The sequence below is a fragment of the Quercus suber genome, unplaced genomic scaffold (genome assembly GCF_002906115.3).
Source record: "Quercus suber isolate HL8 unplaced genomic scaffold, Cork oak 2.0 scaffold_56, whole genome shotgun sequence".
In the NCBI taxonomy this organism is placed as follows: domain Eukaryota; kingdom Viridiplantae; phylum Streptophyta; class Magnoliopsida; order Fagales; family Fagaceae; genus Quercus; species Quercus suber.
The window spans coordinates 617,819-632,189 of NW_027069521.1; the positions used below are offsets into that span (position 1 = coordinate 617,819).

A 14,371-nucleotide genomic window follows, 5' to 3' on the forward strand; every position below is an offset into this window, starting at 1 on the left:
CTATGACTACGATTATCATCCATAAATTCTTTGTTGATGTCCGAATTCATAACATCTTCCACAAACTCATCCAATTTCATTTGTGTAAGTTCTATGCCACCAAAAAAGAAGAAGAAGAAGAAGAAGAAGAAGAAGAAGAAGAAGAAGAAGAAGAAAAGTATTAGTAGTTCTAAGGTCTGTAAAAATTTCCAATTATATCCCTTGTAAATTTTTGTAATTAGTTACTTTTCTTTTTAAATTTAAAATATATGTTGGATATAAAAGGTATTTGATAAATCAAAAATAAAATAAATATTTATTTGTTATATGAGTTAAACGGGTTGTGTTAAGTGGGTTATTTCGGGTTGACACAAATAAATTGGCGTGTCAAACGTGTCTATTGCGGGTTACGCGGGTTGACCCGTTTATGACTCATTTCTTATCGTGTCGCTTTCGAGTCGACCCGTTTATGACCCAAACCCATTAAGGCCTAACCCTAACCCGAAAAAACCAGTGTCGGGTTCGTGTCGTGTTCGTGGGTTGGATCAAACATTGACACCCCTATGCCCAAGCCTGAACAGAAGTCCTTGAAACTTTGGCTATCGAACTGTCGTCCGTTGTCCGATATGATCGTCCTTGGGATCCCGAACCTGCAAATTATGTTCTTCCATACGAACCCCTGGATTTTGGCCTCGGTGATGGTTGCCAATGCCTCTGCCTCAACCCATTTAGTGAAATAATCAATAGCAACTAGTAAGAATTTTACCTGACCTTTGCCTTGAGGTAGTGGGCCAACGATGTCGATTCCCCATTGTGCGAAGGGCCATGAGGATGTTATAGTCGTCAGCTTTTCTGATGGGAGCCGTTGTACGTTCCCGAACCTTTGACATTTGTCACACCTCTTGACGAACCTCTCTGAGTCGTCCTGCATGGTTGGCCAGAAGTAACCTGCTCGTATAATTTTTCTCACCAGGGATTTTGGGCCTGCATGATCACCACAGATCCCTTCATGGACCTCCCTCAAGACGTATTCGGCCTCTCCTTCGTCAACACACTTCAAGTAGGGCATGAAGAATCCTCTTTTGTACAAAGTATCATTGATAATAGTGAATCTGGCAGATCTCTTCTTGATTTTCCTAGCTTCATCTGTGTTTTGGGGCAGGTGACCATCCTGGAGAAAGGAGAGGATGGGCGTCATCCAGCTATTTGTGCCTTCGACTGTTAATGTTGGAATTTCCTCAATACTGGGGTTCCTTTGTATCTCCATCATTAACTCCGTCCCTGATTTCATCTCTTTCGACGAGGCTATCTTTGATACTTCGTCTGCAGCCATATTCTGGCTCCTCGGAATCTGGACGAACTCTACTTTCTCGAATTCTTGAGTCAAACGTTTCGTCAACTTGAGGTATTTCTGCATCCTTTCTTCCTTTGCCTCGTATTCTCCTCTGATTTGCCCAATTATTAGCTTTGAGTCGTTTTGGACTAGCAGGTTGCTGGCCCCCAGCTCTCTTCCGAGTCTTAAACCCGTCAGAATTCCTTCGTACTCAGCTTCGTTGTTGGTGGCTGGAAATTTTAGCTGGACTCCATACTTCAATATTTCTCCGTCAGGAATGGTTATGACGACCCCTACTCCCCCCCTTTTTTGGGCTGATGATCCATCAGTCTGTATTACCCATGTCTCGTCCATGCCTGCAACGTTTGGTTCGTCTGGGTGAGTGAACTCGGCAATGAAGTCAGCCAGAGCTTGTGCTTTGATGGCTGTCCTGGGATGGTATTCTACATCGAATTGGCTGAGTTCAATTGCCCATTGGACCATTCTCCCGGCTGCCTCGGGTTTGTTCATAGACTTCTTGATGGGTTAGTCCGTCATTACTAAGATCGGGTTTGCCTGGAAGTATTGTCTGAGCTTGCGCGAGGCTACTATCAAGGCAAAAGTGATTTTCTCGATCCTTGGGTACCTGAATTCAGCTCCTTGGAAAGCTTGACTGACGTAGTACACTGGGAGTTGTTTCCTATCTTCTTCTCGTATTAAGGCTGCACTGACGGCTGTGGACGAAATCGCCAGGTATAGGTATAAATTTTCCCTTTCCTTGGACGGGCTTAGAAGAGGTGGGTTGCTGAGGTAACACTTGAGCTCTTGAAAGGCCGCTTCACACTCGTCGGTCCACTCAAATGCTTGCTTAAGGGTCTTAAAAAATGGTAAGCATTTGTCCGTCGCTCTTGATACGAATCTGTTAAGAGCTGCAATTCGGCCTGTGAGCTTCTGGACTTCCTTGACGGTCTTGGGTGATGCCATGTTGAGTATAGCTTGCACCTTTTCGGGATTTGCTTCTATCCCTCTCTGGGACACCATGAACCCTAGGAATTTTTCGGAGGCGACACCAAAAACACACTTGTCAGGGTTTAGTTTCATTTGGTATTGCTTGAGGGTATCGAATGTCTCCTTAAGGTCGTCTAGATGCCCGAGCTCTTCCTTGCTTTTGACGAGCATGTCGTCGACGTACACTTCCATATTCCTACCTATTTGTTTGACGAACATCTTGTTCACCAACCTCTGATACGTCGCTCCTGCGTTCTTAAGCCCAAAGGGCATGACCTTGTAACAGTAGAGCCCCTGACTAGTGATGAAGGCGGTTTTATCCTGATCTTCGTCGGCCATTTTTATCTGATTGTACCTGGAGAATGCGTCCATGAACGTCAACAGCTTGTGCCCGGCCGTGGAATCCACCAGCTGGTCTATTCTTGGAAGAGGGAAACTGTCCTTCGGGCAGGCCTTGTTTAGGTCCGTGAAGTCCACACACATCCTCCATTTTCCGTTGGCTTTCTTCACTAGGACGACGTTTGCCAGCCAATCTGGATAGTACACCTCCCTGACAAAACCTGCGGCCAAGAGTTTAGTCACCTTGTCAGCAATTGCCTGGTCTCTTTCTGGTGTGAACGTCCTTCGTCTCTGCTTGACAAGTTTCCTCTCTGGGTCTACGTTTAACCTGTGTTGGATGACTTCCAGGGATATTCCTGGCATGTCGTCATGGCTCCAAGCAAAGACGTCCAAATTATCTCTAAGAAATTGGATGAGCCTCGTTCGCATCTCAGGACTTAATGTTGTCCCAATTCTGGTTGTTCTCGTCCCTTCCCCCTCGATCAACTCCACTACTTTCAGTGCTTCCATCTTTTCTTCCTCTTTCTCTTCCACTACCCACGCATGGTTCTCTTTAGATGCTAAAACAGCTTGATAGCACTCTCGAGCTAGAACTTGGTCTCCTTTAACTTCACCAATACCCTCTTCCATTGGAAACTTCACCTTCAAGCAGTAGGTGGACGTGGACGCCTTCCATCTGTTGAGGGCTGGCCTTCCGATGATAACATTATAGGACGAGGGACAATCCACTACCAAAAAGTCTATCTGAGGAGTCAACTGTTTTGGATACGTTCCCACCGTTACTGTTAACATCACTATACCCCTGGGGTACACCTTGTCGCCGCTGAAACTAACTAGTGGAGAATCGAAGGGACGAAGTCTATTGGGATCCAACCTTAATTGTTGGAAGGCGGAAAAGTAAATGATATCGGCAGAGCTACCGTTGTCCACGAGGACTCTTTTGGTGTTGAATCCTTCTATGGTGAGCATTATGACCAGCGGATCATTGTGAGGCTGTTTTATTCCTCTGGAGTCGTTCTCATTGAAGGTCATATCCTGGTCAGTCCGTCTGTACTTGGTCGGGGGTGTCATATGGACACTATTCACATGCCGTTGATGTGCTTTCCTGAGTGACTTGAATGAACCTCCGGTGATAGGCCCCCCAGCTATCGTCTGTATCTCCCCGACCACGTTTTGAGGAGGTTGTGGTTGACGGCCTTCGCTTCTGGAGGTGGACCCCTGTTGATCTTTGTTTTCATCCCGGAATTTGTCGTGTTCCCCCTTCTTTACGAATTTCTGCAACTTCCCTCTCCGTATCAATTATTCTATCTGCTCTTTGAGATCCCTACAATCTTCAGTGTAGTGGCCGTGATCTTTGTGGAATCGGCAGTATTTATTTTTGTCGCGGGCGTTGGGAGACGAGTGTAGTGGTCGTGGCCACTTGAGATAGTGCTCGTCTTTAATCTGTGCCAAAATTTTGTCAACAGGCATAACGAGAGGGGTGAATTTTACTGTTCGTGGATTTTTGTCATCTTTCCGTCTGACTCCGTCATTGACTCGACGATCTGGATGATCCCGCTTCTGCCCTCTACGATCGTCTTCCCTTCTTCCTTTATCCCCTGTTCTGTCCGCGTCATTAATAGCTGCCAGTGCGTCTTCAGCGTTCATGTACTTCTGCGCCTTGAGGAGCATTTGAGCCATCGTCTTCAGGGGGTTCTTCGCGAGGGAACTGACGAGATCCCTGGACCTCAGCCCTGCTTTAAAGGTCGTCAGCTGCACCATATCGTCGGCTTCGTCAACCTCCAGTGTTTCCCTCGTGAAACGTTTTACATACGACCTCAAGGTTTCCTTTTCCCCCTGCCTGATGGTAAGCAAGTGGTCTGCGGTCCTCTTTGGTTGTTGTCCTCCAATAAAGTGACGCAGGAAGGAGCTGCTCAACTGCTCGAACGTATCGATTGACGATGTTGGCAACTTCGTGAACCATTCTCGAGCAGCTCCCCTGAGTGTGGTTGGGAAGGAGCGACATAATATTTCATCTGGGGGTTGTTGAAGTCCCAGGGTCGTCTTGAAGGTGTTTAGATGATCCTGAGGGTCCTTCAGTCCGTCAAAGGGTTCGAGCTGTGGTAGCCTGAATTTCGACGGTACTGGGCAGTTGAGGATTGCTGTTGTGAATGGCGAGTCTGTCGCTCGGACCATCCGATCCACACTCCGCTCTGTTTTTTCTTTGATAGCATTCCGTAATTCATCCATCTCCCTCCTCATCTCCCGAAGAACATCTGAATTTTGCTCGACGGGAGTGTTTGGCCTTCGATGGTCACTCCTCCTGTTGCTGTCTCCCTCATCTTCCTGATTTCCCTTCGAACGATTTTCCTCTTGCTGAAGGCGCAATCTCATTTCTTGGTTTTGCTTAGTCAGTTCTTCAACTGTGGCTGCGAGGGCTTGGACTTGTTGGGCTAGGGCTGCAGCATCCTGATTAGACTCCATCTTGTAAGAACAAAGATATAGGATCACTATTCCGAGTTTGACCACAAAAAAGTGTCTTTCCCACAGACGGCGCCAAACTGATGAGTGTGAACTCATCAGTACTTGTTCGACGGACGGAGACGATCTTCCAGCCCTTGGAGATGAACACCGGTGTGGTACCTGCCACAACGCCTCCGATGCCAAAGTTAGTAAAAGAATGTTTGAACAATGCAGTTGGAAAGAACTAAGAAAATGTCTCAATGAGTTTTCTGTGTGTATGTACCTGTTCTTCAGCAATGTGGGAGGCTTATATACCCTCTCCTGGCTTCTAGCCGTTGGGTAGTTATGGAGGTTTTTAATGCTCCTTTTCGTAACGCCTGAGGCCCTTTAGTGTGCCATTATTACCTTTCAATGGACTGTATAGTTGTCTCTGGAACTGCTTTGCCTGCATTGAATGGTCCGGATATGTTCGTCAGTAAAGCGTATGATCGACTCACCTAGCCTGAGTATGGAATCATCCGTGTTGATGGAATCGTCAGTGCGTCCATGAACTTCGTCAGTCCCGTCAACTACTAATAAGTTTTTGTGTTCAAGTTTTCTAAATTTTCATTTCAATTGGTAATATCACAAGTCAATCTTAAATATGATTTTATCAATATTAATTTTGGATAACTTCCTTCTATAGATGCATGTATTGTTAGTTAATATTTTTGTAAGAAATACATGCATTAGAAAAAGAATCTAAAATTTTATATAATTTATAATTTAATATGTTAATTGGACTATTATCATCTATTTATATAAAACATATTTTAAAACATTTATTTCTAAAGTTAAATCTAAACAATTAGTATCAAAACTATCCTCATCACATGTGGTTTGCACAGGTGAAAGGCATTTTTTTTTTGTCTAGTGTCATAATTTTCCTTAAAATTTTTTTTTTGGATAATTTTTTTTTTTTTTAAAGACATGGATTAGTAGGAGAGTATTCTATTTTGTAGGTATTTTAAGTGGTGTTGGAGATATATTTTAACCTGGTTATCCTCAAGTTTTTTTTTTTTTTTGGGTTAAACCTAAAGTTTAGAAGTATTTCTGAATCATATAAAAGTCTAGTCTAAAGAAGAAAATTCTTTTATAGGTAGTATATACACACACACACACACACACACACACACATAAAAGACTCATCACACGAGCTTTGCGCTTGCAATAATGTTCTTATTTATTTATTTGTTTTTTGTTTTAGTGTTATAATGTTCATAAGTAAAATATAAATAAATGTATGTATTTTCTTTTTCTTTCAAAAAGAGTTAAAGTAACGTGAAATAATGTTTAAAAATGAGATAGAGATAGTGTCCTAAGTTTTAGACTGAATGGAAGAAATAAAGGAAAAAACCTAAAACTTATGAATAGTAAATTACTCTTTTAACCAATTTGTGTTTTTTAATTTAAAATTATTTAACTAAAATATAGAGATATTTTAGAAAGTTAAAGAATTTGTGTGAAAGTATTTTAATATGAAAAATGTTGAAACTTAAACAGAGAATCTTGTTATTAATAATATAGAAGATATAATTAATTCCCAAAAAAATTTTAGTCCCAAAACTATATGGGATCTTGTTATTGATTTTTAATAAACTAATTGAGTTTATTCTTATCTATCATCATTTTATTAGGTTCAAAACCATATTCTCACTAAACAAACTTTCTCTATTCCTGATCCTATAGTTCTTTAGTATAATAATAATAATAATAATAATAGTAATAGTAAAAACTAATAATCTATGGAATTGACAGAGAACATTTTAGTGGAAGGGGTTGGGTGCCTGCGTTTATAAGAGCAACATAGATTTCAATTTTCAACATACTTTGCTAAACTGTTAATTAATAATAATTTATTGTTTAGCACAGGTGAAGAAACCTAGGGCTTGAAAGTTGAAACACATGAACCATGACGTTGGACAATCCAATTTGGATTGGAACATCATCCAATCAAATTACCTGAACCCCCAGTAATTTAGCTCCCATAAGGATTTACATCTTACCCATTTTATATTATACGTATCCCTTTGGGTGCTTTTGTAAACCCTTGGACTGGAACTTTTTTCCTTCCCTTGAGACCTTGAATTGGTGATCTCTTAATTAAACAAGCAAATGTGAAACATGATAGAACTTTAACTACTCTTTTATTTATCACTTAAGATAATTAATATTAACATAATATTCTTTTATAGATATTATAGAATTAACCTTGTATTTGATCTCTTATCCGGCTCAAAAACTGTTATGAATTAATAATTAATTAACTAGAGCCGTAAAATACATTCAATTGTTTGAATCTTAAACAGTGGTAAGTTTCCCATATTAAAGTTATATCATATTATTTTATATATACTAAATAATAAAATTTAAGCCATAAAAAAAATTCTGATTGTGCCAAGGCTTAACTTATATGTTACATATCATAATACCAAAATAATTTATTTTAAATGAAACTTTAATGCCAAAATTATAAATTATTATTATTTATTGTTATTATATATTATTAAGATGATTTATTCGTGATAAAACTCTATGACCTTATCCTATTTTTAATAGAATAAAAGTTATAACCTCATAGCTCCACCTATTTTAATAGATTTTAATAGATTTTTTAATTATTCCTAATCGTAGACTCCTACTACTTAAACAATCTTTGTTCAGTTAATCTAGATAAACGTAACAAATAATTAATTAATTTGCTCCACCTATAAAGCAATTCAAAGGTGACAAAAACTCTGTGAAAGAATGGAACTGAACTACGTAGGTTACTAAACAATATCAAACTATATCCTCTCTTTGCTCTATATAATCTTCTAAGTCCTTCCCATATAACAATCACTCGAAAATCTTCAAATTCCTTGTGTGCAAGCAACAATGGCAGGTAATATTATAAATATTTTAAAATCATTGGAAATAGGACTGTTCATAGTCGAGCGGTTGGAACTCATTTTTCTAACATTCAGTCCCAAACCTGTAATTTTGGTTCTCCTTCCTCAAGCTTTTTATCATTTGGCTTGTCTTTTTCTGTTCTTCATCTATCGTCCTGAACATGTTTCTGGTTATGACCCTTTTGTGAGTATTTGATTAACTCTCTTAATTTAGAGTTTGCATGTGTTAAAGTTACATGTTGGATTATTGTTTTATGAATTCTATTCTTAGATTAAGTATTCTCTTTGTTCTTAAGATATAGACCAATTTTCGCATTAATTACATATTATTTACGATGTGGCAAGAATATAAAGTATAACAAGGCAATATAATTAATTTTTCAAAATACTTGTTTCATTAAAAATTATGGATTCATATAATATTTCAAAGAGTTATATCACCTAATAAATTTTTATTTATTAGATTAATATTTTAAGAATTCTATTCTTAGATTAAGTATTCTCTCTTTGTTCATAAGATGTAGGCCAATTTTCTAATTTTAATTAGATATTATGATGTGGTTCATACACTAATGTTGTTCCTATATATTTAAAGTTAAAAATATTTGTTATCTAAACACTTTAATAATGAAATAGTTATTAATCGTGATCGATCATCTTTATATTTTATAAGTATGGAAAATATAACAAGGCAATATAATTAGTTTTTCAAAATACTTGTTTCATAAAAAATTATAGATTCATATAACGTTACAAAGAGTTACACCTTTTAATAACTTTTAATGGGTCAAATATTTGAAAATTCATGCCAAATTTCATGTTAAAGTGACATTATTTACTATTAGATCCATAATCAATCTTTCATACATATTTTTAAATTACAAAAATTTACACTTTAAATATTTGATCTTGATTTATTTGCCTGGTCTTTTTAATGAAGGTTTGATTTTGGTTATGCATGCAGGAGCGTGAATACGCCTTCTGGATTGAGCGATTTGCATTCATTTTGACTAGTCCCACCCCATTGTTACTGGGGAGTCTGGGCTAGGCGTATAGCTGCTGGTCTCTTTGTTTTATCAAACCTGGTTTACACCAAAGACTTGATAGAGTACATGATATACTTGATGGAATCACAGCAGTTTTTCTTATTTGGTAGCACTAATAACCCTACAGTGAGTTCTCTCTCTTGATCCATTTTTACTGACATTCATGTGCATGTGTGTAAGCTTGTCAATTTCAGTATTTTCTGTACATTTGTTTTGCAAAGTTTGATATTAGACTATTAGTTTGTTTTTTTGCTTAGGCTGGGACGTAGCAATGTTGGTGGATTCCTTAGAGGCAAAACAACCATTAACACTACATTGATTTCTATGTTAGTTAAGGAATTCACCTTACCACTTAAAATTGTAGCTTTTCAATGAAATAATATATACTTTGGCAGCTCAATGTTTCAGCAGTGTTTAGGATTAATATTTCTGTTCTCTTGCTTGTGATAACTATAAAGTATTAATTGAATCAATTCATTGTTACATAAAGTTACCAGGAAACTAGCAAGGAGGAGGAATTGATTGAAGGGGAAGCTAAGATGGAGAACGATTTACACACAGAAAATAAGGATGATGATAGTAATGACAGAAGTGTAATGAAGGAAGATCAAGCAGCCGTAGGCCGCAAAATCACATCAAAATTATCAAAGTCATCGTTTCGTGTGGTTGCAGTTCTTATTCTCGTGATAACCCCCTTCTATTTAAACTGGGATTCAATGATCTTCTTATATCTTGCATATGTCCTTCACACACTTTCCTTCCCAATTGTGAGTGTTTATATTTAAGATTTCACGTGCAGATAATACATTTTGGTTGAATTTTTATTTTTATTTTCTGTTCAATTAGAACATAGATTGAATCTAAGACTTGCATTTGATTTTTTATCATGATCAGGAGCATCATTATGTGGTACATTATCATGACGGAATCAGCATAGCTTTTTTGGGAATTTCCTTCACATTTTGGTTGAATTTTTATTTTTATTTTCTGTTCAATTAGAACATAGATTGAATCTAAGACTTGCATTTGATTTTTTATCATGATCAGGAGCATCATTATGTGGTACATTATCATGACGGAATCAGCATAGCTTTTTTGGGAATTTCCTTCGTATATGGATCATTACTCTTTTGGACGCTACCTCATGGTCTCTATACTTTATCTACTATGGTTTGGCTTTTTTACTTGACTAGGAACTCAAGAGTGAGAGAGGTAGTGCAGATGATAGTTGGTCTTGCTATTAGATTTTTTAACCCAAGAGTGAGAGAGGTAGTGCAGATGATAGTTGGTCTTGCTATTAGATTTTTTAACTCAAGAGTGAGAGAGCTGCAGATGATAGTTGGTCTTGCTACAAGATTTTTTAGCTCTAACTCAAAGGTGAGTGCTCTTAAGTCCTTTTAAGTATATGCATGCCTAAATATATGTATGCATGGTTTAAGCACTAAAGTAAGTATCATTTTCTTAATACAAATGCCTAAATATAAGTTTGTCATCAATCATTAAAAAAGTAATTTGGACAATTATTTATTTTGTTATTGAATTAGCACCAATTTATATCTATATCTATATATTACTAAAAGCTGAAGCGTAGCGCGTTTAATGTTACTGTGCTCACGTTGAGCCACATCAGCATCCATGTCATTATCTTTTTTCTTTCCAATTTTCCTATAATTATTTTTTTAACATTTACTTTTTTTTAATAATTACACTTTCTCCAACCTTTCTCATGCCTTTACCTTTTTATCTCCCAATTACCCTCAACCTTAATATCACTTTTCATCTGTCTTTATTTTGTCTCTTCATCTTTCCCTCCCTTACATTTTCATCTTCCAACTACCCTCAACCTTAATGTCACTATTCATCTTCCTTTATTTTGTCTATTCATATTCACATCATCTTCTATAAATTTGTTATTCTCTTTTTAATTATTTGCATAGTTTTCCATCATAGAAATGTGTCTTTTCATCTTTCCCTCCCTTACCTTTTCATCTCCCCACTACCTGCAACTTTAATGTCACTATTCATCTTCCTTTATTTTGTCTCTTTATATTAACACCATCTTCTATAAATTTGTTATTCTCTCTTCCATTCTTTGACATAATTTTCCATCACAAAAATGTTGTTTCTCCCTATCTCTCTCTCTCAATAATTTTTGGAGTATTGTTTTTTTTTTTCTTGCATCTCTGCTTAAGTTGATAAATTTTTGTGTTTATTATAACTCTACGTTGGGTTGGTATGATTTACTTTTGTGTTTTAAGTTTATTTTGTTCTCTTTGATTGTTAAATATTATACTATTGCATTATAAAAAAATTAAAAAAGACAATATATAAGAATATAATATATATTATTTTATTACATAATATGATTTGGGTAATTTAGTATTTATTGTTATACATACATACATATATATATATATATATATAACTGCTTAAGTTGATAAATTTTTGTGTTTATTATAACTCTACGTTGGGTTGGTATGATTTACTTTTGTGTTTTAAGTTTATTTTGTTCTCTTTGATTGTTAAATATTATACTATTGCATTATAAAAAAACTAAAAAAGATAATATATAAGAATATAATATATATTATTTTATTACATAATATGATTTGGGTAATTTGGTGTTTATTGTTGTACATACATACATACATACATACATATATATATATATATATATATCTTATATTTTTACTTTTTTAATCTTTTCATCTTATTTTATTCAATATTTAAACTTAGTCACATCCTCCATATAATTAAATTATTTATATTTTCTTTTTCTTAATTAAACATATAATATTTTATTTAAATATAAATAAATTAAATTGTACTCACTTTTTTTTAACATTTACACTTTCTCCAACATTTCTCTTTCTCTTTACATTTTCATCTCCCCACTACCCTCTATCTTAATATCACTCTTCATGTTTCCCTTTATTTTGTTTCTTCTTATTGTTATCCTTTTAGTATAAATTAGGCATTCTCTTTTTCATTATATGCATAATTTTTCTTCACAAAAAAAACTTATTTCTCTCTCTTTCTCTCTCAATTTTTGGTGATATATATATATATATATTGCATCTTTGCTTTAGGTAGAGAAATTTTTGTGTTTTTTAGAACTCTATTTTAGGTTGATGCGATTTAATTGTGTTTTTAAGGTTTTTTTTTTTTGTTGTTAAATTTTATCATATTGCATTGTAAAGAATTAAAGATAGTATATAAGAATGTAATATTATAATATTACATAATATGATTTAAATAATTTGGTATTTATTTGGAGATAATTAATTTGATGTTTATTGTTATATCTTTTATTTTTACTTTTTTTCTTTTCATATTATTTTATTCAACATTATTATTATTATTGTTGTTGAGTTAATATATTAGATTGTATATTTTTTAAAAGTCAATATATTTACTTGAAAGAAAATGAAAAACCAACTATTAACCAATAATAACTAAAATGATAATATTATCATGCGTAACGCACGGGTCTACTACTAGTAATATTTATTATAACACCAGTTTTTAAGTTTTTATAGTAAAATGGGCAGTAGTTTTAGTGTTTTCCATTCTGTGATAACTATGGCAAACTAATTTGTTTCCAAATAAATTATTTTGTGTTTGACCAGGAAAGTGACAAGGGTGAGGAGCCATTGGAAGGGCAAACTACCAAGCAGGATGAGCTGCCTCAAGGTGACCAAGAAGCTTCTGCAGAAGGTGAAGCAAATAATAAAAGGGAAGAAGAACTTTTGGGGTCAACGAATGGTTTGGATTTTAAAATGCTAGAGAGGGAAGCTGATGATAGATATGAAGATGAATTCCTTTTAGCATATTTTTTGGATGATAGCAGTGATACCAGCAATAATTCTCTTGCATCTGAAAGTGAATCTGATAGGCATGGTAACCCAATTGATAGATATGAAGATGAATTCCTTTTAGCATTTTTTTTGGATGATAGCAGTGATACCGGCCATAATTCTATTTCAACTGAAAGTGAATCTGATAGGCATGGTAACCCAATTGATAGACATGAAGATGAATTCTTTTTACCATATTTTTTGGATAATAGCAGTAGAGATGAAGATGAATTCTTTTTACCATATTTTTTGGATAATAGCAGTGATACCAGCCATAATTCTCTAACAGCTGAAAGTGAATCTGATAGCCTTGGTAATCCATTTGACTGTGGAAGTGGCAATGATAGGCAGCAAGGATATGGAGATTTGTTAGAAAAAAAAGAAGACAATATATGGGAGAGACTAATCTTCAAGAGGGAGATAAAGGATAAGGGATTTGAACAAATCCAAGCTCACCATGCATTGATAGAAAAGCTTAATCAATTGGAGCATGCCAATTATACACTTGCTGCAAAGGTTCATGCTTATGAAGAAGATAGACTCAAATGGGAGGGACAGAAAAAAAATCTCACTGAAAAGCTCATTGCAGCAACTGCTTCTACACAACAACGTTCTGATTATTACTTACAGTTGATGAAAGAGAATAATGTTTTATTGGAAAAGACTAATGTTACAGATATAGATTTGTTTAAACATGAACAATTCAAGTTGATGGAAGAGAAAAACATGATCTCTGTAAAGCTCGATGAGGCGACTAAGTCACTGGAGAAGTACCTAGGCATTGCAAATGAATTTGAGGTGCAACGCGGCAAATGGGAGGAAGAGAGAAATGAACTCAATGCAAAGCTAACAAATATAAACTGTTGGTACTACCACTATGCGCAGCTTGCAAATAACTATAATGAGCAAAACCACATCTTGCTTGAAGAAAGAAACACTGCTAGTGCAAAGCTTGTTGCTGCAAATGAGTCCTCTGAGAGTTACAAAGCTCGTTTGCTTGAGTCTGAACAAGTTTGCAACAGGTTAAAGGACAAGACTGCTCTTCTGACTGTGAAAGTTAATGTGGAAGCTTCATCAGCTGAATACTTTTCAAAACTTTTGCATGAGTGCCAGGAAAAATGCAGGGTCTTGGAGGAAGAGAAAAACGAGCTCGTTGTCAAACTTTGCACAGCCAATGCGTCATCTGAGCTTTACCAAAGCCTTCTGCATAATTTAGATATTATTCAGTAACTCTTTCCTGCTTTTAGTTTTCATTATTAGTGGTAGTAATTAGACGTGCTGATTAGATTATGGAGTAACTTTTTGGATATTTTGATTGCTTTGTTACATTTCAGTCACTAAGTAATGTGCCTAGATTTTCTCTATATATACATGGTTTATTTACTTTAGCTAGTTTTGGATCTTTATGATTGTCATCACATTGCTTACTTGAAAAATCATGCTCTTGTATCATTGTCA

General features: G+C 35.7%; 3 protein-coding genes across 3 annotated transcripts; 1 reads left to right on the top strand and 2 right to left on the bottom strand.

The window, feature by feature from the left end:
* Window positions 1-475: 475 nt before the first annotated feature.
* LOC136067057 (uncharacterized) lies at window positions 476-1,795 on the bottom strand. Its single transcript, XM_065772316.1, has one exon. It carries the CDS (start codon window positions 1,793-1,795, stop codon window positions 476-478), a length of 1,320 nt encoding a protein of 439 aa, XP_065628388.1.
* Window positions 1,796-3,937: 2,142 nt separating this feature from the next.
* LOC111994538 (uncharacterized) lies at window positions 3,938-5,101 on the bottom strand. The gene has a single exon (XM_024026428.1). It carries the CDS (start codon window positions 5,099-5,101, stop codon window positions 3,938-3,940), a length of 1,164 nt encoding a protein of 387 aa, XP_023882196.1.
* Window positions 5,102-5,491: 390 nt separating this feature from the next.
* Window positions 5,492-14,143, top strand: LOC136067058 (uncharacterized). The gene is made up of 3 exons (XM_065772317.1): window positions 5,492-5,547; window positions 9,547-9,739; window positions 12,686-14,143. The coding sequence occupies exons 1-3, from the start codon at window positions 5,492-5,494 to the stop codon at window positions 14,141-14,143; spliced, it is 1,707 nt and encodes a 568-aa protein (XP_065628389.1).
* Window positions 14,144-14,371: the final 228 nt, after the last annotated feature.

Coding starts and splice junctions, on each gene's coding strand:
- LOC111994538 (XM_024026428.1), bottom strand. CDS start 5,101: ATGGAGTCTAATCAGGATGCTGCAGCCCTAGCCCAACAAGTCCAAGCC.
- LOC136067058 (XM_065772317.1), top strand. CDS start 5,492: ATGGACTGTATAGTTGTCTCTGGAACTGCTTTGCCTGCATTGAATGGT. Junction 5,548..9,546: donor GCATTGAATGGTCCGGATAT/GTTCGTCAGTAA, acceptor TGTTACATAAAG/TTACCAGGAAACTAGCAAGG. Junction 9,740..12,685: donor TGGTTGCAGTTCTTATTCTC/GTGATAACCCCC, acceptor GTGTTTGACCAG/GAAAGTGACAAGGGTGAGGA.
- LOC136067057 (XM_065772316.1), bottom strand. CDS start 1,795: ATGGTCCAATGGGCAATTGAACTCAGCCAATTCGATGTAGAATACCAT.